Source organism: Notolabrus celidotus, chromosome 1 (assembly GCF_009762535.1).
Source record: "Notolabrus celidotus isolate fNotCel1 chromosome 1, fNotCel1.pri, whole genome shotgun sequence".
NCBI lineage: Eukaryota > Metazoa > Chordata > Actinopteri > Labriformes > Labridae > Notolabrus > Notolabrus celidotus.
This window is the reverse complement of record NC_048272.1, coordinates 37,075,420-37,101,182: the sequence shown is the minus strand read 5'-3', so window position 1 is coordinate 37,101,182 and position 25,763 is coordinate 37,075,420. Positions and strand designations below refer to the sequence as shown.

The 25,763-nt window shown below is 38.7% G+C and overlaps 2 protein-coding genes across 7 annotated transcripts in view; one reads left to right on the top strand and one right to left on the bottom strand.

Moving 5' to 3' along the window:
- The first annotated feature begins 1,287 nt into the window (after nt 1-1,287).
- Nucleotides 1,288-24,766, top strand: acad9 (acyl-CoA dehydrogenase family, member 9). Its single transcript, XM_034693252.1, has 18 exons — nt 1,288-1,572; nt 4,585-4,678; nt 4,805-4,906; nt 7,795-7,901; nt 8,094-8,194; nt 14,377-14,455; nt 14,546-14,717; nt 14,814-14,887; nt 14,964-15,039; nt 15,130-15,200; nt 15,294-15,413; nt 15,501-15,629; nt 17,234-17,313; nt 17,556-17,682; nt 17,771-17,848; nt 20,057-20,185; nt 23,786-23,858; nt 24,161-24,766. Exons 1-18 carry the CDS (start codon nt 1,390-1,392, stop codon nt 24,259-24,261), a joined length of 1,896 nt encoding a protein of 631 aa, XP_034549143.1. The 5' UTR covers nt 1,288-1,389; the 3' UTR covers nt 24,262-24,766.
- cfap92 (cilia and flagella associated protein 92 (putative)) overlaps nt 24,459-25,763 on the bottom strand; it is a 22,934-nt gene continuing 21,629 nt past the window's right edge. For 3 of the 6 annotated variants that reach the window (XM_034693209.1, XM_034693200.1, XM_034693182.1), the window contains exons 15-16: nt 24,762-24,925; nt 24,459-24,662 (exon numbers count right to left, since the gene is read on the bottom strand). In XM_034693209.1, coding sequence (XP_034549100.1) covers nt 24,497-24,662; nt 24,762-24,925 — 330 coding nt within the window. In that variant the 3' untranslated portion in view covers nt 24,459-24,496. The remainder of the gene's footprint in view (nt 24,663-24,761; nt 24,926-25,763) is intronic. The other 3 variants (XM_034693216.1, XM_034693192.1, XM_034693221.1) reach the window with 1 other exon arrangement.

Genomic DNA, 25,763 nt, shown 5'->3' with positions numbered 1-25,763 from the left:
TTGCCAAAGTACGGCCTCAGTGACTCCATGTCATGCTGTGATTATCCATGATGATGCTGTTGCTGCGTGAGCACAGAGCTACACCCTTCCTTTTACACATGCATTACATAAAGGTCAAGTGTGTGGTGGTTGTTTCCAGATGAATGTATTGCCTGGGCTTGCTACAGTCAGGGTGAAAGAAAAACAAGACTGAAAACAAGCAAATCAATCAAGTGACAATATATACAATGTCCTATAGCCTAAAATGTGACATTATCCAAGTTTTAATTGCTAAAAGTAACTCCTCGTTCCACCCAAACAAACATTTCCCGGAAGTTGTCACCAGCGATGAAGGTAAAATAGCAGTGCAGAGATTCTTTTCTTGGCCTTGCACGGCCAACATTCCTGGCTGGCTGCCTGACTGTGGCAGGTGGTCTGAGTGACAGTGTGCCCTGTTTGTCTGTTGGCCCTTGAGATTGGAGCTATAAATAGATCCCAGCTTTGAGGGCCACATCCTCAGTGTCAGCAGGACTACGTCATGGTGCAGCTGGGAGGGGCCAGACACAGAGCTTCATTTCCTCTGCAAGAGAAATATGGTCTTCATTGCAAAACTTAGCACTTATGGGATCTGCACAAACCAGTTGGTAAAAAATGTGTTTATAATTTGTTTGTTTGTTTGTTTGTATGTAAGGTCTAATATTTTTTATGCAACACTTATTTATTTTATTTTTGTCTGAGGATGAAGGTACAACTCGTATATTAATAAAAATTGCTGAACAGTTCTCTGTCTTATTTATTAATTGAATTTCTGTTTGCTTTAAGTGTTCTAATTCAAATTTGTACCTGCACGACCTCATAGTTTCGTTGTCTTTTGCGCCACCGTGTGGTTTTCTCGCAGTAGTTCTATTGTTGACATGCCTGATTCAAGGACCGTCGGAAATATCATACGCCAATATAAGGCTAGCGTTAATGTCAGAAATGGTACGAGTTAACCAAAACAGTAGGAGACATTATTGTACTTAACATTTTTAATATTGATAGTGTGTGACGAAATGATGACAGGAAGTTTTTGTTATGTAAGGTTTAAGTTACAAGGCAATTTTAGGAATATTTCCATGTTTCGCTAAGGTATCTTCTTTATTATGTTGTTTATTCTTATTTTGATAATTTAATTTGTTTTTAACATTTTAACTTTCCTGTGACACTATGCCACTATGTTTAAACCAACAGAGACAATTTATAGATTTTGTAACTTGAAGTTTGGTTTTTCCGAGCGTCTTTGAAGATATTATCTAACCGGGTGAATACGTCATCTGTGTGCGACAGAAACGGGTGAAAGGTATCCTGATTGTGGCAGTATCCATGGGCAGAGTGAAACCATAGTGTGAAACAGAGGTCTACAGCAGCAGAATGATGAATGTAAACAGACTCGTTGTCCTCTCTAAGTCTGTGAAAATCGCAAAGCAGATTGTCTCCGGTAACGTCGGGCATGCTGGGAAAGACGTGCTCCTTATTCAACAGCGGAGATCCATTAAAACACACTCCAGAAACCTCGCTTATGCCAAGGATCTGTTCCTGGGCCAGGTGAACAAGGTGAGATACATAAGCAGATACTTTACCTTTTCTTTGTTTTTTAAGTAAGACAGTATGTCAGAAGCTTTGGAGATGTTTAAGTATGTCTTTCTGTGTGGTTCAGTTCAGCTGACATCAATATGCCATCCTATTCGACCCTCACCTGAGATGACCGACAGTCATTATAACTTGACCCAGCGCTGCTGTCTTATCTGTCTCCATAATAACATAACCAGAGCTCCCAGCTGACCCCAAACAAAGCATGTTAACTGGGGGAGAGTCATTGTTGAATAAGGACCAGGTGTCGACACTGTACCTGAAATGAATGGAGCTCTGGGGCTTCAGGTGAAGCGGTGACATATGGTGGAGTCTGTAACATGTAACACCTTCAAGTCAAGGATTGTCTCTCCTAGATAAAACATGTAATAACAAATTGATAAGGAATAATCTTAATGAAATACTTTTCCCAGGTAGACAGAACAGGGATGATATTTTACACAAATTTAACAAAAAGTCAACGGAAAAATTAAGAACAACTTATCTCACAATCCCCATACCACCCTTAAAAATGATGAACAATATTTATCCTTCTAAAGATTTACTCTGTGCCCGCTTTGGAGTCGACAAACTGTGTTTTCTTCTCATGACAAACTGTGAAAACCTGCTGGACTGATATCCACGAATGGTTAAAAGTAAAAAATTCAATCCATTCCAATTTCCATTTCTATAAATGACATAACTTTTGGTTTGATATTAAAAAACAAGTGATGATATCTGCTGTAACATAATTATATGCCTCTCAAAATTCTTTATTCATAAAAACAGGACTATGAAGTCTCCCCCCAAATTTGTACCTAAAATCGTTGAAAATAATGACAGGACCAAGAGCACTAATGACATAGGATTCCCTAAAATAATTCCTCCCTTTCCTTACTTTACTTATAGTATTATTTAATTTCTATGTATGTATAATTTTCTCATTTACCTTTAATTACAAACTGAATCTGTTTTAAAACTTAAAAAAAAACCTTCAAGTCTGGTGGTGAAGCAGCTAATCAAGATGTTACTTTAATACTAGATTAAATAATAATCCTAGAGAGGTCATCCCCTGCATGAATACATCCATATTCTGTTTATAAAGCTGTATTCTCCTCAATATTATATGATACTCATTATTCTAATATTTCACTCTACCAGTTATGTATGTGTACTACATATGTCACCACTTTATTAGTCATCTCTTATAATACTATATCCTATAAGCTTCCTCATATCAAAATGCATTATTTCAGGATTTATATTATTTACTTACTTGGTTATGATGTTGATATTACAGTATTAACCATGCAAATAAATAGAGGTATGACTAGTATGATACACATCTGTCTGCATTGATGTAGACATGGTTTATAATGTTATACATACAAATGGCAGGGTAACAGATATTGGACTAATATTAAGATAAAGCAGGCCTAAAAGCTTGAATAAAGTATAACACAACATAATATCAAATAATGCTGTTTAATAGATGATAATGAAGGAGGAGGCACAGGACTGCAGTGTTAGGATCTGTATTGGTGTAGGCTGGGGGCTTGTGTATTCATACTCAATGTTTGTTTTTTACACATTTCATAAGCTGTGATATACCTATATATAACTAAAAACTCTGACATTAAATTCCATTCTTTTTTTCTTTTTCTAATTTGAAATGTTGATTAAAGTGCATTGTCCTAATCAAATTAACTCAAATTAATTAATTAATTAATTAATTAATTAATTAATTTCAGGTTTTTTTCCTTGTTTTGTTTTTTTCGAATGAACTTTAACAGAATTTTTAACATCAAGTTCATTTTTCGACTTAATTTCAGTGGCTCCTGTAGTTCATGCATTCTGACATCATTGTTCTGTTAGCAAATTATCACGTGTCAAAGTCAAATGTAATTTGTCTCCTCTCTTATTATAAAAAAAGAAGGTGCACTGGTGGCCAAGCTGTCTAAGCGCCCCACATACAGAGGCTATAGTCCTCGTCGCAGAGGTTACCGGCTCGACTCCCGACTGCCAGCATGCACTGCATGTCTTCCCCCTCTCCACTCCCCACATTTCCTGCCTCTCTTCAGCAGTCCTACCATAAAGGCAAAAAAGCCCAATAAAATAAATAAATAATATTATTATAAAAATAAGTATGCAGACAGTCTCGAGTGTCTCCCTCCAGACATAATATGACATTTTCACTGGTATCAGTTTATTTTTAAATGCTTTCATTTTAATTCACCTGATTGCTTGAAATAAATATTCTTTATCTTCTTTCCCTTATTTAAAAATTATTTGTTTTTAAATCTCAAAACAAACTGTTTTTGTTTCCAGTAAAGCCCTCACTGTTCCTCTGCATCCTTTACTTATTTATTCATTCATTTTATTCCTATTATTATTGTATTGAGTTGAATCATTGCTCCTGTAGTTTATTGAATTTTATTCTGTTTCCCTCGTTAATAGTACCTTGTTTAAGGTTTTCCCAACCCGCCTTCTGTTGTTGTCATCATCATCATCATGTTGGTTGTCTGTCTGACTTTCCGTGTGTTTTTTTCTTTTGAAAGATTCATGTTTTGTTGTATATTTTGAAATCTTATGTTTTCTATTTGTGATTGTGTCTTTGGGACCCCCTCTAAAACGAGATGACACATCCCAAGGGGTTTATCCTGTTAAATAAATTTCATATTTTATCTTATAGGTCTTATCAGCTGTTGCTTATTAATGCATTAACTCAATTGAACTTTCATCAACAGTATAACAATCATTAAAGCTAATAATTGAATTGTGTGTGGGCTGTCTGTGTTTGTAGCTCATGGTTGGTCTTTATTTATAAAGTACAGCTAATCCAGTTGTAAAAATCAAAACCCTTGTTTCTTTGTTGTATTGATTAAACTTGGATGTTTATTCAGTTGTAGCAGCTGACGTTAGACATAGTTGAGCACGTTTTAATCTCCTCTGTAAACACTTGGTACTGTATATTTAAGAAGTGTGTTTCTCCTCCAGGCCGAAGTTTTCCCTTATCCAGAAATTGGAAATGAGGAAGCAGATGAGATCAACCAGCTTGTTGCTCCAGTGGAAAGATTCTTCACTGAGGAAGGTGAGGAGAATGAATGAAGGACTCAAATAAAACCAACAGAAGCAAACACTACTCTTCCTAACTGTCATCTTACAATGTCTCTGATTTACTGGATGAATAACGGGTTTTTTTTGGTTGTGACTTCAGTTGACTCAGCAAAGATCGACCGGGAAGCCAGAATCCCTCCAGAGACTTTAGACGGGTTGAAGGAGCTCGGTCTGTTTGGGATCATGGTCCCTGAGGAGTACGGTAAGAGGATCCTGACCTGAAGCTATTTGTCTGTTTAAACGTGACTGCCTGTGATGTGAATGGAGATTTACATATTATGTAAAGAGCAGGATCTGGAGTAGTAGCTGTAGGTAAACATCTGCATACAGAGGCTGTTACGTGTGACTGTTATGTAGCTGACTCATGTAACTGACCTACAGTCAAGGATAAATAAGGTAATATGGATTACGTCTCTTCATTAAAGAGACAAATGTGTCCTAACTCTTTATTCTCTGACTTGTGACTGACTACAGCAAATATAAGAACAGACTACACTGTGATTAAACCCAGAGACACCACAGATATCAGACTTAAAGGACCTCTTTAATGTTTTCTACATTCACTCGTTAGCTTTTAATTAGCATGACTTTTCAATACAACTTTGAGCTGTTGAAGCACCTCCATGTTTCTCTGATGAACCTTCTGCCGACTATCCCTGAGGTGACTCTGGTTATGAGTGTGTTTAACATTCTTCCTTGAACAGCTCTAAGGAGTAAAATACAACGTGGCAATCAGCAAGCCTCAGGTGCCTCCAGAGAGAGGTGGTTTTTGCCTTTGGACCTAAAGCCATTCCTGTCCCACTATTTACAGTCTTTATGCGAGGCTAAGCAAAGTGGCTGCTCTCGCTGGCTCCAAACTCAGACATCGAGTGATATCGATTGTCTTAACTTAATACTGGCAGGATGGTTTCATGGAGCTCTGGTTCTAAATGATGACTGTTTTTTGATGCATTCCTAGCAACATTAGAAGATGCACAGTATATGGATGAAAGGTGTTACCCCCAATTTACACAGGATGCGCAGCGTCACGTTACGGCTGCACCGCACACTGCACAGATGATACATTCCAATTCTAGTCAATACTCATGTTCACACAGGGAGCGCCACAGCCCGTCTCAGCTCTGAGTCTATTTTCGACGGAGCCCGCGCTCAGCAAGCATCAATCTGCACAAAAAGACCTACCTAGACAGGAAGTCAGGCCCGAGGATTACGTGCAACATCTGCCAATTTCAAAATAAAACATCATATACGTACTCTTGACCATTTAAAGAGCTTTTAGATCAGAAGTACTCATCAATTATGGATTTAAGCTACAAACAGCCACATATCAGTGATCCATGTATACTACAACAGGACTTGAAGAGACTTTGTCAGAAGGTAACAGGACAACAAAGTAGAGCAGAATTATTCATATTAAACTAAACCTGCAAATACTAAACTTTACAGTTATGCAGCATACTCAGTGATGATTAAAGCACAAAAGTAATGGAATACTATCCAAATGATTCAACCACAGAAAGGCTCTGTAACATGTTGTGTGTATGTAGTTCTCTCTGTGCTGGACCCAGCTGATCCTGGCTGCTCTGAGCTGAGCTATGCTTCATGGCAGGGCCCAAGCCGTCGGACGGAGCAAACACGCGGCACATCCTGTGTAAATTGGGGGTTAAACTCAGTCTCTGTGATGATATGCTTTCATTTTCTAATTAACACAAAAACAAGTGCAGGTGAGGCCAATGAGGGCAGTTTATCAGGCATTTGATCACAACCAAGCGGCAACCTCCGATCTTAAAATACGAAGTGTTATAAACTGAAGTTCATCGAGCGTCCACTTGAGGCTGGCTGCAGAAACACCAGAAACCACATACACACCCATTTAAAGAAGATGATCTTTACAGCAGAAATAAACGTGTTTACAGCCTGGTACAAAAAACAGTTCAGGTCTAAAGAGCTCATTTCTCGATCGGCCCACACTGTGCGGGGGTGAATTTTTTATAACGCGACAGTTCAGAAGATGTTATGAGATCATGAGTTTTGCCCAAATAAGGGCATGGCTGACTTGATTGACAGGTGGGCACACTGTAGCTGTTAGCGAAGAGGGATGGGCCACTATTTCTAATAACCCCCCCACACACACACACCTGTCCCATTAACAGCCTGTTTATATGGCAGTCTTGTTAACCAGCAGCAGGACGAGGTGCTGCTAGTAGCGTGCACTGACAGCGTCTGTCTCGATCTTTATGTCGGTGTTTCTGTGACGTGGCGTGTGTGTTTACGTTTTACAGCCATGCTCAGTCTCTGAAAATACATGTGTTTTCGAATATTCGAAGAAGCAAGGCTGCTCAAAGCCCGCCTCTTTACCTCACACTAGCTCCAAAGAAGTTAGATTCTGTTCAGCATTTCCAATATGGTTCCTGCCTACTGGGTTCAAAACAGTGCTTCAAGAACAAATGGGTGACGTCACGGATACCACGTCCATTTATTATACAGTCCTTGATGAATTCAGAATTTAGTTAAGAGATCCCCTAACTGAAGAAAGCTCATTCAGATGGGACCATTTATGTCTAAATCAAAATTCTAGGCACTTAGTCCATGTCATGTTGGTTTGTCTGGACAGAACTGGTTGATTAACAGACGCACATGTGCTGCAAGCATGGCTCGTCCCCTCTCAGTGCTGTTTAGGCAGTTATTGCCTCGAGGCAGAGATCTGAGAGTCAGCCTGATGTCCACAATCAGAGGAAACAGGTCAATGATGAATGAATGCAGAGCTCTTTATATCGGGTAAATAACTCAAGTAGGTAGATTCAGTAAAGCAGACTTTGTGTTAAACTACATGATCTGTGTCTTCAGACTCACTGAGCTGCTGTTGATTATCAGTTTCTATGTATTGTGGTGGGCGTTTGCCTCCAAGATTGACGTTCACTAATCCTAAAACGTAACACTGTATGTTGAGTTAGCTCCCAACCTGGAGCTATGTCATTTGAATACTATTAATCCTCTGCTTTCCCCCTGTTGTCTGACGTCTTCAAGTTTAGAGATAAAGAAAAGTTGTATTAAAGACAAGGTGACAAAGTTTCTTCTGCTCCTCTTTAGGTGGTCTGGGATTGTCCAACACCATGTATGCACGGCTGGCAGAGATCATCTCATTAGACGGCTCCATCGCTGTCACACTAGCCGCACATCAAGCCATCGGCCTGAAGGTAAAAATAGACTTCAGTGTTGTACGTGAAACTTTGTGTTCAAGTCCGGGCTCATTATCTGCATGTCTTTTATATTTATACGCACAAGCTGTAGTGAAAGTGTCGATGTCTGTGTGATAACTTCACTGCTGAAATCAGGTTTCTTGAGGGTACTCCTGTGTGTGGTTCGCTAACAGATGTTTGGTGTTTCAGGGGATTCTGATCGCAGGAAACGAAGCCCAGAAGCAGAAGTATTTGCCCAAACTGGCCTCAGGAGAACACATCGCAGCTTTCTGCCTCACAGAGCCCGGAAGGTAAAGTCACTGACCCGTCGTTTACATCTCCTTCACAGTGACGCTGCTCTGTAAATCAAGCATCCCGTGTTCTCCTCAGAGATCCAGACCCTAACCAGAGAAGTCGTTTCTATATTCTTTCCTATCGTGATGCTGGTCCTTAGATTTAAGACTTTCTTTCCATACTTCCTCTGAAGAAGGAGGCACAGTCTTCTCTTGGTAATAGATTTGGACTGTGGATAGATAAAAGGGTCTTGCTCGAGGATCTAAGGTTGTGCTCCTGTTGACAAATCGTTAAAAGGTCAATATAGCTCAGGACTAAAACCCTTCTATGCCTCTAAAACAGTCAGTAAATTCTTAAATCAACACTAAAACTACCTGGCAGCAAGGTGTGCTGAAACAGGACTGATGTCAGAGACAGTCACACAGCCAGAACGCAACTTGTCCAACACAGAAAATACAGAAGAAGAAGTGAGACGTCACTCATTGGAATTTCATTTTGAATTCCAGTTCATATGGTTTTCTTGGCGATGGTGAGGACTGTAAGGAGTATTCTGGTGGGTATGATGTTGAGGTTAATGTTGGTTAAGTCTCCCAGTAGACAGAGTGTGGGCGAGAGTGGGATGTGGCAACTTAAAAGAAGGCAAAGGTGATCAGTGATTTCTTTCCAGAATTCTTTTATTGGAGTGCAGTCCCAAGTTGCATGCATGTAGGTGTCAACAGTGTTTTGTGTGCAGTGCGGACAGATGTTGGAAGTAGTGAGGCCCATTTTAAACATCCTTTCCCCCGTGTAGTGTACTCTGTGAATGATTTTGTATTGTATTAGCTGCATATTAGTGTTGATAGACGTGGAGAAAATATTTTTGCAGATTTGGGTCCAGAAGTCGGCACTGGGAGTGATCTGAAGGTCTTGTTCCCATTTTGTTGACGGGATGGATATAGATTGGTCAGAGTATGAGATGATTTTATAAATTTTGGATAGAAGTTTTTTCCTTGTTTTGATATTAATTATATCTGAGGATAATGATGATAATTCTAAGCTAGTTGAGTTGATGTTGATATGAGTTTTTATTGCAGATCGAATTTGGAGTAGTTCTAGAAAATGGTTCTCCCCAATGCCGAACTTCTGGACCAAATGAGATAATGGGGCCAGACTGTTGTTGTGAAAAATGTGCTCGAGGTGCGTGATACCCTTAGTGGCCCATGATGAGAAGTAGAGTGGCTGTTTGTTCATTTTGAAGTCAGGGTTGTTCCAGATGGGAGTATGTTTGGTGGGAAAGAATGTGGAGTTAGTAGTTTGGTGTAATTTCCACCAGGCTGTCAGAGTAGTTCCTATGGTGGGATTTTTAAAGCAGGGGTGATGTTTGATGGAAGGTGACATGAAAGGAAGGTCCGAGATGAGAATTTCTTTACAAAGTGTTTGTTCTATATCTATCCAGGAGTAGTCAGATTCAGTTGGATGGGTCCATTTGTAAACGTATTGAAGTTGTTGGGCGGTGAAGTACTGGGGAAAGTTAGGTGCTTGTAGACCTCCTTGGGTTTTGGGTTTTTGTAGGGTGGTTAATTTAATTCTTGGTGTCTTGTTTTTCCAGTAGAATTTTGAAATGATGGAGTCCAGGGATTTGAACCAGGAGGGTGGGGGTTTTATTGGGATCATTGAGAAAAGGTAGTTAATCTTGGGTAGAATGGTCATTTTTATTGCAGCTATCCTGCCAGCTAGTGATAATGGGAGAGTCATCCATCGTTTGAGATCATCTTCTATTGTTGTTAGGAGGGGGTTGAAGTTGAGACTGACTAACTCTGACAGCCTGGGGGATATATTGATTCCTAAGTAAGTGATGTTAGCAGTGCGAAGGGAGTGAGGTGGAGTTTGGGCTGCCACATCCCACCTACTGGGGCTGAGGGAGAGTAAAGTGGATTTAGACCAGTTGATAGAGTAGTCGGAGATTTTAGAGAAGGTGTTTATAAGTTGAATGGATTCTGTTAGTGATGATGAGGGATTTTGTAAATAAAGGAGGATGTCATCGGCATAGAGGCTTATTTTATGGTGCACATTTTTTGTTTGAATTCCAATGATACTATCTTTTTGACGGATAGCTGCAGCGAGTGGTTCAATGAAAATGGCAAATAATGATGGAGAGAGTGGGCATCCCTGCCTAGTCCCTCTAATGAACTGGAAATCAAGAAAAAAATCAACATTTCACACTGGAAAAACTTACTCACAGAATACATAGCAATGGAAAAACTGACAGCCTCACTCAAAAACCAATACTTCGACTTTAACATTATCTGGGACCCAATCATTAACAACCCCATTTTTTAAAACAAAAAAGCTCATTCTGCCTGTGCACCAATCACACCAATCACACCACCCATACCATACACACAAAAACATCTCACACGTCAACCATGACACCCACACCACAACAACAAAATAGCAGTAATCAGCCATCCTTCCTCCACAAATTCTTTCTTTTCCTTCTTTATTTTACTTTTTCAAATATCTCAGTGATATTAACCCTAAATGGAAATAGCTAGCCCAGTGTTTGATACATTCGTCTATGTGCCATTTTGTCTCTGATTAACTTATCTGTGTCAATTCCCTACTTCCCTTTTATTTGTTTTGTTTCTCAAACTTTGTTTATTTATTTATTTTATTTTATTTATTTTTTTATTTTTTTTATTTTTTTTGATGACTATTGCAACTCTGGTTATTGTTATTATTTATTATTACTAGTATTATCATTACTATTATGCTTTAATCTCCAACATCAATACACAATTTTCTTTATCATTATTATCATAACATTTCTTAAAATTATTAAGTTGCTGTTTCTTGTTTGTTTGTTTGTCTGTTTGTTTTTCTTCTTGTTTTTTTTTTTATGGTGGTCATTATCATCATTATTATTACATAAATATATTTGCCTGTTTGCTTTTTTAGTTACCTTTATTTTTAATTGACTCTGTTTTTTATGGTTTATCTCCTCTGAATTTGATTACCCACAACATCAACACTATATCTGTTTACACGTCCTTAATTATGTGGTTTCCAAAATGATTTAGTATATATGTTTTTTTTGTTGGTTTTTTTTGTTTTTTTTTTGTTTTTTTTTTGGTTGTTTTGTTTTGCACTGGGGTTTTTTTTTTTGTTTTTTTTGTTGTTGTTGTTTTTTGTTTTGTTTGTTGTATTTTTGTTTATCATTTTCTTTTTCACTATTTTTATTTATTATTATTATTATTATTATTATTATTATTATTATTATTATTATTATTTTATTTCTCATTAGAATTAGTTGTTGTACTGATACTGGTTGTGATGGTAATTATTATTGTTATTATTATTATTATTATAACTGCTATTATTATTATTTAAAAAAATATATTATTTGTTTATTTATTTCTCACTAAATACACAATAACTTTAGTTGTCTAGCCTTCATTTTTCAATAGTTCAACCCAACGTCTTTTACATTTTATTTTATTGATTTATTTTGTTGGTCTGCCCTCATCAGTAACTTAGTAACGTTAGTTATTTAATCTTCATTTAAGTTTAACTCCTTCAACTACAACATCCCTTTTTTTTTTTTTTTTTTTTTTTTTGTTGTTTTTTTTTTTTTTGTTTTGTTTTGTTCATACTATTACTTCTCTGATTTCATCTTTCATGCTCTCCTATCTGCTTTCCATCCCCTCTCTTCATCTTTAGGACATAACCGCACCCCATCACCTCCATCATTAAAACAGAAATATACAAACACACAGACACACAGACACACAAACACACAAACACACAAACACACATACATACACAAACATAAAAGGACTCACTGATCACTGCATAAAACTGGGACCTCCTCTGCCACCCTACCCGTCTTAAATAACAGCTGTGTCATCACCCTCAATCAGTGCATCATCATTGCGTGCATCACATGAGGGGGGGCTTCCTCCCTTGGGTCTGGTGGCCCCCCTAAAATGTATGCACCTGAAACTGGCCTGGCTCTGCAATTCGCAAGTCCCCTCCCAAGGGTCTGGGGGCTGCCTTTGCAGAGCCGGGCCTGGCCGATACCAGTATGCTGGCACCTACAGCTCCTCCCTCCACCATGCCCTCTCATCATCCGCAGTGGCACACTACAAGCTTACTAGAGTCCACTTATAAATACCCTGTAAATACCCATCAAACTACAACATGCACATAAACATCAACACCCATATAACTGCACACACACATTCATAATCCCCCTTCTGAAACCTCTCTTGTCCTTCTCAAAAGCAAGCATTTTTTCTCTTCTAGTCTTTATCTTCTCTTTCTATTGTGTTTTTTCTCTTTTCTCTTTCTTGACAATCCCCTCCATAACAGTCTACTCTCGTCTTGTTTGTTCTGTTTTGTTTGTTTGTTTGTTTTTGTTTTTTTTCTCTGTGTGTGTTTTGGTCACCTATAGTCCAACTCTTCTTTTCTAACCGTTTTTTTTTTTTTGTTTGTTTGTTTGTTTGTTTGTTTTTTGTTTGTTTTGTTTTGTTTTTCTTCTAGTCTCTTTGTTTGTTTTGGTTTTTTTTGTACTTTGTTCTATACTTGATGGCTTTGTTTGGTTGTTGCTCTCAAGTTCTATGGTTTGTTTTTCTTTTGTGTTCTGTTTGATGTCTAGCACTTTTGTGTCTGTTGCATATATTAAATATTAAAAAAAAAAAAAAAAGGAATTTCATTCTGAAGCCCTTAGTCTGATATTTTTCCTGTTGCCTCGATGCAAAAGCTAACAAACCTGTTAGAAAGCATGTTGTATGTTGTCCAGAAAACAAGCACTGAAGTTTTTGAGCAGGCAGTCAGAAAGCTCTCTCTCTCCCAGCAGCGTTCTTGAGTTTTTCTTAACATAAAAAGGACTAACTCTGATGGTCCATGTTGTGGTGGAATTCATCAAGAAACTGGACACTGGACACAGAAGACTCAGGAGACTCTGACGGTTCACGTTGAAATAGTTTATGTAGAACTTGATCGAGGAGAAATAACATAACAGTACACAGGCAGGAGAGTGCAGTGCAATGCCAAGGCAGTTCTGTCAGACAATCCCTCAGGTGTGGTATTTATCCCCAAAGAAGACACTGAAGTTAGATACCCAAGTTAGGACAATAAGAAACAAAACAATTGGGATGAAGAGCGGTGCTCTAGTCTGGAGACACTAAGTCGGTCTAAACGTACAGATAAAGACAGGAACAGGGAGGAAGACCTTGATTACTACAATGATCCTGTCTCGCCTATCATCCAGTAGTGTCAGCTGACATTGAAAGGAAGTTACTCTTTCCCTAACACTTAGACTGGAAAGATAAAAGAGTTAAAACATTCTTACATACATATATATATAAGACTATGAAAATTCCATGACAGATGTCAAAACAGCCATATTACATACTTTTGATTCAGTGTTTTAAGACACCTCAAACTTTAGAGGGGTGCACTGCAAGAAATTCAAAATAAGCCAATGTCTTTGTCTCATTCCCATTGAAAAATATCCTGTTACACTAGATAAGCTACATTTGCCCAACCAGTCCTGATAAACATTGTTTTTTGTATATTACGTATAAAAATACGACCTGGTTTGCTTGTATGGAGTGAAAAAAATATAGTATTCAATCAATTCATACAATTACTTATTTACTTTAAGTTACTCTAAGCATCTTAGTTTCTTTTAATGGTTTAATCTTATTCTATTATCTTATTCATTTATTTTATTTTGGTGAGTTTATTTTCCTGTGTTGAGTTTTAACATCTTATTTTATCTCCAGTGTTTCCTCACTAAGATATCATTAAAGCATTTCCTCAGTTTGTCAGCAACTTTAAAAGAAATGTATTTATGTATTTGTTATTATTATTATTATTATTATTATTATTATTATTATTATTATTGTTATTGTTATTGTTATATTTATTATTATTTATTATGTATTGTTTATTATTATTTTGTTTAATCATGAGTTTATTATTATTTTTTCCTATCATGTTAGGGTGGAGGGATGGGGATCTTTTTTTGTATCTTTAATTTATTCTATTTTATTACTAGCATTATTATTTTTATGTACCGTGCTTTACAGATAAAGTCTGATTGATTTGATAGTTTGGCTAAAAATGGCTAATGCTTAAGTTGTAAATGCATCTATAGTTTGTGTCTCTGCACGTGGTTTCTTCACCTTGACTGACCCTGAACTCATCATTTCAGCGGGAGCGACGCTGCCTCCATTCAGACCCGTGCGACGCTCTCGGAGGATGGAACACATTACCTGCTGAACGGCTCGAAGGTGAGAGGAAGTAAAAGTACAGCTGAACATCAGCGGTCATGTGTTTCTATTTCCCTCTGAAGAGCTTTATCTTTTTATTTCTGCCTTCAGTTTTGGATTTCTAACGGGAACATGGCGGATGTAATGACGGTGTTTGCCCGGCAAGAGGTGGTCATTGATGGCGTGAAGAAGGATAAGATTACAGCGTTTATCGTGGAGAGAGCTTTTGGGGGCGTCACTCACGGCAAGCTGGAGGACAAGCTCGGCATCAGGGGATCCAACAGTAAGGCTCACATGGAGAAAAGTCGCTCAAAGAAATACAATGTTATTTTAATCATACTTTTTTACATAATGAGAGTTTTTTCTTTTTCCTTCTCAGCTTGTGAAGTGAACTTTGACAACGTCCCAGTGCCTTTAGAGAATGTAATTGGAGAAGTAGGAAGTGGATTCAAGGTAAGCTTCATTCTGTTGTTCATTATGTTTCTGTAAGGTTAGATTGATTAGTTAATATTCCCTTTGTGTCGCACAGGTCGCCATGAACATCCTGAACTCAGGAAGGTTCAGTATGGGGAGTTCTTCAGCTGGGATGATTAAAAAGATGATTGGTAAAAACTCTTTCCTGCAGATTGAAATGAAAGCTGAAGAACTTTAAAGCTTTGAGTGTTTTTAAATCAGCTGTGTGTGTCTCTCTGTAGAACTGACCTCTGAGTATGCCATGACCAGGAAGCAGTTTAACAAAAGCCTGGGGGAGTTCGGGATGATTCAGGTACGTTGACTTTCCATAATGAGTCATGAGGTTTAACATCCTCTCTCTTTGTGGTCAGAGGTAAACATGTCTGTGTTTGCTCTGTAACTGTAGGAGAAGTTTGCACTGATGGCTCTGAATGCCTTTGTGATGGAGAGCATGGCGTACCTGACAGCAGGGATGATGGACAGACCGGGCCTTCCAGACTGCTCTCTAGAGGCTGCCATGGTTAAGGTTTGGTGACTTAGTTATTAAAGTTTGATCATGTGAAGGAAGTTTAAAAAATAAAGGTCTTACACTCACTTTCTATCTTCTGTTCAGATATTCAGCTCAGAGGGGGGCTGGATTTGCGTCAGTGAAGCTCTTCAGATCCTCGGTGGTCTGGGTTACACAAAGAACTACCCCTACGAGCGCTGGGTCAGGGACTGTCGTATCCTGCCCATCTTTGAGGTAGACTAACAATAACTGGTTATTAAATGCTCTAGGCAAACTGCTGTTATGTGGATATAATATCAAACAAAAGTTAAATAATAACGTGTCATATGTTCAGGGTGAGCCAAAACTTTCTAAGCTAGGTGGGACTCTAAACTTCAGTATTTCTAAAACACCGGGTTGAGTCATACGGAGCCCCTAAGGTGACATGGACAGAAAAAACAAATAGAAAAGTTTCTAGTGTTCGCCAGAAAGTTTCTTATGAGCACGCAATCCGTTTTTAAGTGACGCTCTGAGACAACAAAGCGGTGACTTTGCAAGCAAAGCCATCCTATATCCTCATAATGAAGCCTAAGGTTGAATTAAAGCTCAACTGACTCCCATACTGTCATTCTTAGATTGAAACAGGAAGGCAGCAATGCACTGGTTAATCTATAGTTGCAGCGGCTAGACTCAGACCTTAATTTCAGCAGCCACATTAAGACAAAGTCAACCTACTTTCACCTTAAGGATTAAAGGACTTATGTCTCAGCAGGATGCAGAAAAACTTGTCCATGCATTTATCTTTAGCAGACTAGACTACTGTAACGGGGTCTTTACAGGACTCCCTAAAAAGTCCATCAGACGGCTGCAGCTCATACAGAATGCTGCTGCTCGAGTCCTAACAAGGACCAAAAAAGCAGACCACATCACTCCAGTTCTTAGATCTCTACACTGGCTTCCTGTCTGTCAGAGAATAGACTTTAGAATCCTGCTGATGGTTTATAAAGCACTGAATGGTTTAGGCCCAAAATACATTGCTGATCTGTTGCTACTGTATGAACCATCTGGACCTCTGAGGTCATGAGGTACTGGTCTGCTTTCAGTCCCTAAGTTCAGAAAAAAACATGGCAAAGCAGTGTTTAGTCATTGTGCACCACATATCTGGAACAAACTCCCTGAAAGCTGTAGGTCTGCTCAAATTGTCACCTCTTTTAAATCAAAGGCTAAGACCTTTTTATTTGACACTGCCTTCCTATCTTAGCTCATTTTAACTCACTTTAAATGCAAATTTTAAATTTACTTTTAATATATTTGTAATTATCCTTTACTTTTCTAATTTTTATTATATTTGTCATTTTAATTGTGTTCTTTTATGCTTGTCTGAATGTTTCCAATGCTTTGAATGTTTTAATGTAAAGCACATTGAGTTGCCCTCGTGAATGAAATGTGCTATACAAATAAGCTTCCTATCAGTTCCTTAAAGTGTCCACCAGGTGGCACATTTGACTTTGGAATCAGAAGTCACATGTGGATAGAATTTTAAAGCTCTGTTCAGTAAATGATTTAGTCTTTGGTTGATAAATGAGTGGAGCAGATCTGCAGCTCATCAGCCTTTAAAACCATTTTTCTGTTTCATTGGATGAGAATCAATCGATATTAAAGTACCTCTGACTTCTTCAGTCTGTGTAACATTTAATTATCAATGTTTTGACACCCTGTTAGACTTTTACTGACCCGGCATTACAGAACCATTTCAGTTATCAGATAATATTATGCTGTATTAGGCTTTGTTATTCACCGGCTGCATGAAGCATAAAGTGTGTGACCTGCTAACTTTCATTTGTGTCGTCTGTTTTCAGGGGACCAATGAAATCCTGCGGATGTATGTTGCTCTGACTGGAATGCAGTATGCTGGAAAAGTGCTCACAGGGAAAATAAAGTAAGAACATAGATGTCATGAGATGTGAATGTATTCACGACATATTGATGTTTGTGACTTATCCTCAGATATAGTTGGGATTTTGGTTTGTGAAATATTTAGTTTGAAGCTGCTCCCGATGGCGATCTAAACGGCTCTATCACAGATGAAAGATATTATTTACTTTTTTAATGTTGTTAGTTTCTTATAAGATAAATCTTTAGCCAGCTCGTCTCTAACAGTTCCCTCTCTTCTGCCTGCAGGGAGATGAAGAAAGGAAATATTGGTCTGGCGTTGGGGATGGTAGGAAAGAAACTGAAGACCTCTTTTGGAGCTTCAGTGGATCTCGGCCTGACGGGGAAAGATGGATTGGTGCATCCCAGCTTGGCAGTAAGAGCTTTCAGGGGATACATTTTGTGTGGGCCTTAAATCAAAGTGTTGTTGTTGCTAAAGAGGCTCACGAGTCTTCTGTTTACAGGAAAGTGCAAAGAAGCTTGAACAGAACATCAACCTTTTCGGGTCTTCGGTGGAGAGCCTGCTGTACAGATACGGAAAGGTAACATTTGATTGATTTTATGATGCTGGGAAAAAATGCAGTGGGATCTTTCTCCTCTAATGTTTCCTATTCCCCTCAACAAAGTTTCCATTTGTCTGAAATGGCTCAATACACAAGTGGTTGTAGAGATCTGGTGTAAGTGTTTGTAATACAGCTCCTCAAAAGTCTTCTCTTTCTCTTCCCGCACTGTGCTTTTGTAATCATGGCTTTCCCAAAGAAGCTATAAATCCCCTGGAAAAAGATCAGCTTTCCAAATCCTCACTTCCTGTATCATTTACGTCCACTGAGTCAGAGCATGAGAACTGTCCTCAGAGGGCCTTCAACTCGCTTCAGTCTTCAAACTCTGAAGAACAAGACCTCAAAACTATGTTCAAACCACTTCAGTCAATAAGTCCTGTGTCATGAGGATTAGACAAAGACAGTAAAGTAGGCTTCAGTTGCAGCTAAATCTGGACCGGATAGCCAGCTGTGTTATAACTACAGTCATCAGGCTGTCAGTGAACTACTTAGAGCTTTTTTCCTGGTTCTAGTCCCACAAATAATAATGTTATTTTAACTTTTTAGACTAAACTTTTCTTCTAATCTCACATTACACTTCCACTTGCAAATAACTCTTAGGCCTCTACTAAAATAATGTTCCCGTTCATCTGAACTGGACTCAGGCTCAAATGTTCCTTTATAGCCAATCAGAGTGTTTGTTTATGAAAATGATGTGTTTCTTCCAAGTGCAACCGCCGGTCTCAAAATATCAAGCCCATGCGGAAGTGTTAAAAACTGCAGTTCATCGAGCGTCCACTAGAGGCTGGCTGCAGAAACACCAGAAACCACATACACACCCATTCAAAGAAGACGATCTTTGTAGCAGAAATAAACATGTTTACCGCCTGGTACAAAAAACAGTTTAGGTCTGAATAGCTCATTTCTTTATCGGCGCACACTGGGTTGATTTATTTATAACTCTGCATTTTCGAATATATTCAACTTAAAGAGTTTTGGCCAAATAAGGACACGGCTGTCTTGATTGACAGGCGGGAACACTGTAGCTGTTAGCAAAGAAGCTTAAGGCCCGTCTCTTTACCTCACACTAGCTCGCCAGAAGTTAGGTTGAGTTCAGCATTTCCAATATGGCGACCGCCGACAATTCCCTTCTGGAACAGATGGGTAACGTCACAGACACTGTGTCCATTTATTATACTGCAGAAATAAATGGTTTCATTCTGCTAGAGCAAATCAGACCTTGTGGTTGAAACAGAAAGAGGTCCCCAGAAAAGAAGAAGGAAATTGAAGTACCACTTTTCATTCACCATAACAGAAATGCTTTGTAGGCACACACAAGTAGTACAAATACAAGTGTTAAATAAAATATGGGATCTATACATTTAATTGTACAAAATGTGACCATTATTTGGATCATAAAGTACAGACATGGGACAGTTATACCATCTAGGGACTAAAAACAGTCACCTGGAGTGGAGAAGCTGAAAATCACTGTGCAAATGGTGTGAGGCATTATTAAAGATAGAGGTTGCTATCCGCTGTAACTGTCTAGTGTACAGGGATGCAGGTATACCTGTGGCTAACCAAACAACCGGCCATTTGACAACCTGGTTTAAGGAATTCTTTGTGGCTGATGGATAAAGAACCCTGACATGTAACTAACGATTTAGCATCAACACTCACGGATAAATGTGGTATTAAAACTTGTCTCATATTCAGAAATTTGGGAATGAAGAACAAAACTTTGAAAACCTTTTGTTTATGTCATTTTAGTTACATGGATAACTAAACCACAGGCTTAACTGTTGTCTAAGCTTTAGAGTTCAGGAACAATCCACTCCACAGTTGTTTATGTTGAAAGAGACCAGACTCTAAACCCCTCCCACCGAGAGGTTTGCTCTGATCCTAATTCTCAGAGAGAAAGAGAGCCATCCTGTTCCCACTGACTCAGACACCGCAGGTATCACTTATTAGCTCAGAATTAATCATGGGATCTGTATGGTCTCTGTCTGAAAACCTCAACACACAGGAAGCCATTCATCACAGCATCAGAGCTAAAGTCTGCTCAGAGTCCAGTCTCTTTGGTACCAACCACCAACTTTATTTCATGTCATAGCAGAGACACACTTAGGCAGAATTATCCTTCATCATTTCTGGGCTCTGAAAACAGACGCCTGAAGTTTCCTTGTTTTTATCCCCTGATCTTGTCAGACCATCGTGGATGAACAGCTCATCCTGAAGAGGGTAGCAGATGTGCTGATCAACCTCTACGCCATGACAGCCGTCCTGTCCAGAGCCAGCCGCTCCATCAGCATCGGGCTCAGGAATCACGACCACGAGGTGGGAAGACTGCACTAACTGCCTGCTGTCTCGTATTAACCATTATACAGTGTGCCAAAAGAAACGTAACGCAAAGGATGAAAGTCCCTTCTTCTCACTTTCATTTAACAGTTTGAATTAATTTCTCTATTTTCAGTGTGATAGCAGTTTTTTATGACCTCACCAGATTAATATATGTTGCCTCTTTAGTCTTCTGTCCACTCAAAGTGCTTTTACATTACACGTCACATTCACCCATTCCCGCTACATTCATGCGCTGATGATCCCACTTATTACTTGGCTACTAACTTAAGATACAAACACTTTGGTAAAAACATTTATTAAAATATTATTTTTTTGATTTGAATGATTTATGTTTACAGTTTTTAAAAATAGTCCCAGTGATTCCTCGTCAGTTATCGTTCCATGGTGATGGATTCTTCTCTGCCTGTTGCATTCAGCTCTCCTTCTTCTCTGAGCTCTGCGGTTCACACACCTTTAAAAAGAAACTAATGTCACAACTTTGAACCCTGCTGCTATCATCACCACCGCTCATGGTTTCAGTCTCTTTGTAGATCGCTAACCTAAAGTTTCTCTCACCTGCTCCACTTCTTCATAATATTACTGGACAGCAGTGTTGTAGTACTGGAGTCCAGGACTCCAGTCCCATTTTGCAGGACTCGTGATTCGACTTAGACTCGAGCACTGATGACTTGGACTTGGACTCGGACTCGAGCATTGACTGCATGAGGACTCGGATGATATTGACTCGGGCTTATATATTGATAAAGCCTATTTTATTGTTCATGTTAGATTTTGTATGATTCATAAAATGTATTCCATTCACAGAGCGAGGGCTGGCACGTGCGTTCGCCTGCATTCAGGTTCACGTGACGTCTGCCAGGATTAAAAGACGCTACCAGCCGAGCAATTTTCTTTCAAAGATTTCACAGTAAATGCAGCGAGAGCAGAGCAACATGTTGGATATTTAAAAGAGCCATCAAGGAAAACGGTCATGCATCATCAGTGCCCTCCTTTATACTCAGACCTTGAGCCCTAACAGTGAGTCTGGCAGTAAGGTCAGGTCTGTGGTTAATTGTTCTCATTTCCCTCTAAAGAAAACAGTTGTCTCCTGTCTGCATTTCAAAGTAACCTCATTTAAAGTCAGGACCCTTGGGTGAGAAGAACCAGTCTGTTAATTTGATCAGATACATCTGCCATCAAGCTGACTTCAGTCAATGATCTCCACAGAGGGGATCTCATTAATGTTGACTGATAGACAGCACAAGATAAGTAAAGTGAGTGGCAATATTTGGCCCACGCATACGAATCTCATTATCTCATCTTCTCACACTTGGCTTGTGTTTCTGAGTTCTGGGATTACTTAAATTGGGCTCTTTTATAGAAGCTCCTCCTCTACATGAGGAGTAAGCATGCATCACTGTCACATTCGACTGTTGATGCAGAGACACACATGATTTAAGTTGTTGCATTCAGTTACAGTGAAATCACAGAGAAAGCACGCCCTGTGTGTAGTACCATCAGTGAAGTCTTCAGGCTTAATTAAACACACATTGATGTGTGTTCAGGTTCGACTGCTTTCACTTAATAAAGCGAGTTTTGCTCGACTGAAAGCAGCTTTGAAATGTCACGCATGTTCACGGAGAAACCAGCCTGTGTGAGAGCATGAGGAGGTGAAGGAGGACACAGGATGACAGAGTGTAAACACTGACTGTACAACGTCCATGTGTGTAATCAGAAACAGTGATGTAGAGCAAAGCAGAGCTCAGTAATCCTCCACAGGGAGACTTTAAAGAGGGCAGCGAATGCTTTGTATTACCCTCTTTTGAAACACTCGCCTGTGTTTCAGATGGGCGGCTCATTCTAGCTTCAGGCATAACTGACCACAAACAGTCAGTTGTCCACCTTTTGTAGTTTATGTAAAACACACACAGGCTGCAGGGATCCTGTCCAGCTGAATACCATCAGATCTGTGCCTTCTTTGTCTGAGGATCCGAAAGTAAGGCAGGATTCTAACAAAGATCATTTTTAATGAATGTTTGGCTTCTGACATAGTTTATGTTGTATCAGTGTTATTTTTAGTTTTCCCATGATGTGTCCAGTCGTGTTGCGCTCTCAGCAGATAAAATTGAAGCGACCCATGTTTGTGATTATTGTCTGATTACATTCTGACATTGTGGGCTTTAATCTTCCTCCTGTATCACATTCTGCCCTACAAAGGCAAAGTGCAGTAACTACACATTTGGTCAAAATTGAGTTAAGACTAGAATTGTTCTTTGTGACATCTCTTTTATCATCTGACAAAGTTTCCAGGTTCAACTTTGTTCTGTTTCAGAAAAAAATAGATGTCAAATTTGCAGTAACTACAAAATTCAGACAAAAACCAAGCCAAACCGCAGTAAGTGCTGTTACTGCACACTGGTTTTGTAGGACAGTAAGGCTACAGTGCTGTCATACAAAGCCAGAGTGCAGTAACAGCACTTACTGCATTTTTGCTTTGAACAGCAACAAAGTAGTGTACCACTGTACAAAGCCAAACTGCAGTAAGTGCATTAACTGCTCTCTGACTTTGCTTAAAATGTCATGATCGGGACGTCTCTCCCACCCTGAGGGGTTAGCATTATTCAAACAGTGGTGTAAAACGTACATCCTTCAGTTAAGCCTTGGTTAAGCCATATACAGATCCGCACCAGTCTGGTCTCCAAAGGATTTTGTGTCACAGAAAATCCACAGGGGAGTGACATTATGTTAAATATTTGCTCCCATGATGTCAAAGACTCAATAAAGTTACTCTTGCAGCAGCCCCTACCGCCACTGGTGAAAGCAGGGTTGCCAGGTCAGATTCAAAACCCACTTCTGAGGGCATGGATCTAGGTTACCTTCTGCAACTTTTGTAAAAAAAAAAAAACCCTAAACACTTGGCAAATATATATTTATTTGTTTATTTTTTCAGTGAAGTTTAATAAAAAACTTCTTCACAGATTTTTTTAATTTTATGATTTAAACGTATTGTAATGGATACATTTATGTGACACAGGAAATGACTTACCTTGATACAAAGTCTCTTTGATCTCTAATTTTTAGATGTTTTTGTAATGTTCATGTAAAAAACAAAAAGAGTATGAAATATGTTACTTGATCACTAATTATAGGACAATAATATTTGTATTTTTTTTTGGTTGCAGGACATTATTTAAATCATTAAAACCATTCAAAATTGGGTGAGAACCTCTTAATTCTAAAAGAAAAAAAGCAAGGTAAACAAAGAAACACAGTTGTGTTGTAGTTAGTGCACTTTGCTTTTGGAATACCTATAGAGCTGTTCAAAGTATTCCAACGGCAGAATGCGCAATCTACATTTTTGGGGTCATAGGTCACATTATGGTTTGCGATTGGACTGTATGGACATTACACGAATGTATTCACACTGATCTACCTACAACATATTTTTTTGGCCAGTCCAAAAACTTTAAAGCCATTTTTCTCAGTTTCACTGTTTGTGTAGTTACTGCACTTTGCCTTTGTATCACATCAAGTGTTCCTCTTCCTGTTTGGATTCCTGCCTCCACAGTTTGATGAATGAATGTTTTTTTTTTCTAGGTGCTTCTCACAAACACGTTCTGCAGCGAAGCTTTCTTCAAGAACAACTACTTGATGACTCAGTTGCAAAAACGTAAGTACACACAAAGGGTTAATTGAGAACAGCCACTTGCTTCTTTCTTTTTTTTTTTTTTTTTTACTGCGTCCAGAGTACAAAAGACTTGCATGTGCTGCAGAATTTCCCTCCTAAACCCTACATACCAACACCCAAACCCCCCTGCTGCTTTTCATTTTCACACTGTGCATGTACCTTTAATGACCTGTATGTAATCCAGGGTTTTCCGGTGACATGATCCAGACTTATGAGAAAGTTGTGTTTTGTATTTAACAAAGGGAAGCGTCATGTTTTGTAAGTCTCATCTCAATTTGTTCCAGACTCTCCTGAAAACAACGATGCCAACATCAAAAAGATCGCCCGGGAGGTCCTGGAGAACCGAGCCTACGTCTGCTCTCACCCTCTTGAGAGAACATACTAAGCTCACTCGCGTCCCTGTAGCTGTCTGTGCTCATTTATCTGGACTGTTGTTAACACATGAGCAGTAAGCTGACTGTTAAATTAAGAGATTTCTGCTTCGTTTATTGTATTTTATTAACCGTGTCATCCGATCTGTTGAGCGCTGATGATTTTGTATGAAGTTTAATCCAAAGTGCATATTAAGCTCAGTGCTACGAGTCAGTCTGCCACAAGACGCTAATTTTATTCTTTAAAGCCTATTTGGTGTATAATATAGTAGCTTCTACAGTATCCCCTGCAGGCTGGGCTTCAGTGAAACATGCCTTCATGTCGTCCTTTTGGAAATAGAAGATATTCTTCTCATGGTCTGTCAGAGGAGGAGCGGTCCGTTTATACAGGAGTGAATGCTGCTTTCTGAATCCACTGTAAGAAGTTGAACATTAATATGAACACAAACGTTTGATTATGATCTGTTCTGTTTGCTGAGTGTTTTTTTTCTTTTTGAATAAAAATGTAACTCAAACTGACATGTGATGGTACTTGCTGTACTGAGAGGGGTGTCTGGGGATGGCGTTGTGTTTGCTGCTTAGACTGCAGTCCACACAGGGGCCCGGAGCCAGGGCCACACTCCTCTCTTCCTCTGCTTTGTCAGCTCCAAAGTTCATCACAGACAGTTGGGGCAAAGGCTGCAAAACAAGACACTGCTTAAAGGTTTGATACTGTCAATCAATCAATCAATCAATCAGACTTTATTTATAAAGCGCTTTTCATACAATGACATTGTAACACAAAGTGCTGTACAAGAAAAACAGCTTAAAATAGAATAAATTAAGATCCCAGCCCCAGCCCCGACCCCGAACCCACCCCATAATCCTAAGGCTAACAACACAGTATGCAACAATAGTAATAAAAACACTAAAATAAATAAAATAAAAAATAAATAAAAATAAAAATAAAAATTTGCTGAACGAACTGAGGAAACGCTCTCATGTCATCTTAATGAGGAAACACTGGAGGTAAAATAAGATGTTAAAACTCAAAACAGGAAATTAAAATCACCAAAGTAAAATACATTTCTAAGATAATAAAAGACTAAAATATTAAACCATTAAAAGAAAATCAGATGTGAGACTTAAAATAAATAAATAAGTAGAATAAAAGTGACTAAATTTGAAATAGATAATAAATAAATAAATAGATAAAACTGTTAAGAATAAAAATAAAACTTAGTTAAAAGCTAGACTAAAAAGGTAGGTCTTGAGTTTGCCTTTAAAAATATTTATGCTCTGGGCAGCCCTCAGATCCTCAGGCAGGGTGTTCCACAGACGTGGGCCGTAATAATAAAAAGCTGCCTCACCGTGGGTCTTAGTTTTTACTTTTGGTAACATTAAAAGTCCACTACCTGAAGACCTGAGGGCTCTCACTGGCTCATATGATAAAAGCAAATCTGATAAATAAGAAGGGCCAAGACCATTAAGAGATTTAAAAACCAATAAAATAATCTTAAAATCTATTCTAAAAGAT

Excerpts from the sequence above, each read along its gene's own strand:
- acad9 (XM_034693252.1), top strand. The coding sequence starts at position 1,390 with ATGATGAATGTAAACAGACTCGTTGTCCTCTCTAAGTCTGTGAAAATC. Across the intron at positions 4,907-7,794 it reads CATGGTCCCTGAGGAGTACG|GTGGTCTGGGATTGTCCAAC; the intron begins GTAAGAGGATCC and ends GCTCCTCTTTAG. Across the intron at positions 20,186-23,785 it reads TCAGGAATCACGACCACGAG|GTGCTTCTCACAAACACGTT; the intron begins GTGGGAAGACTG and ends TTTTTTTTCTAG.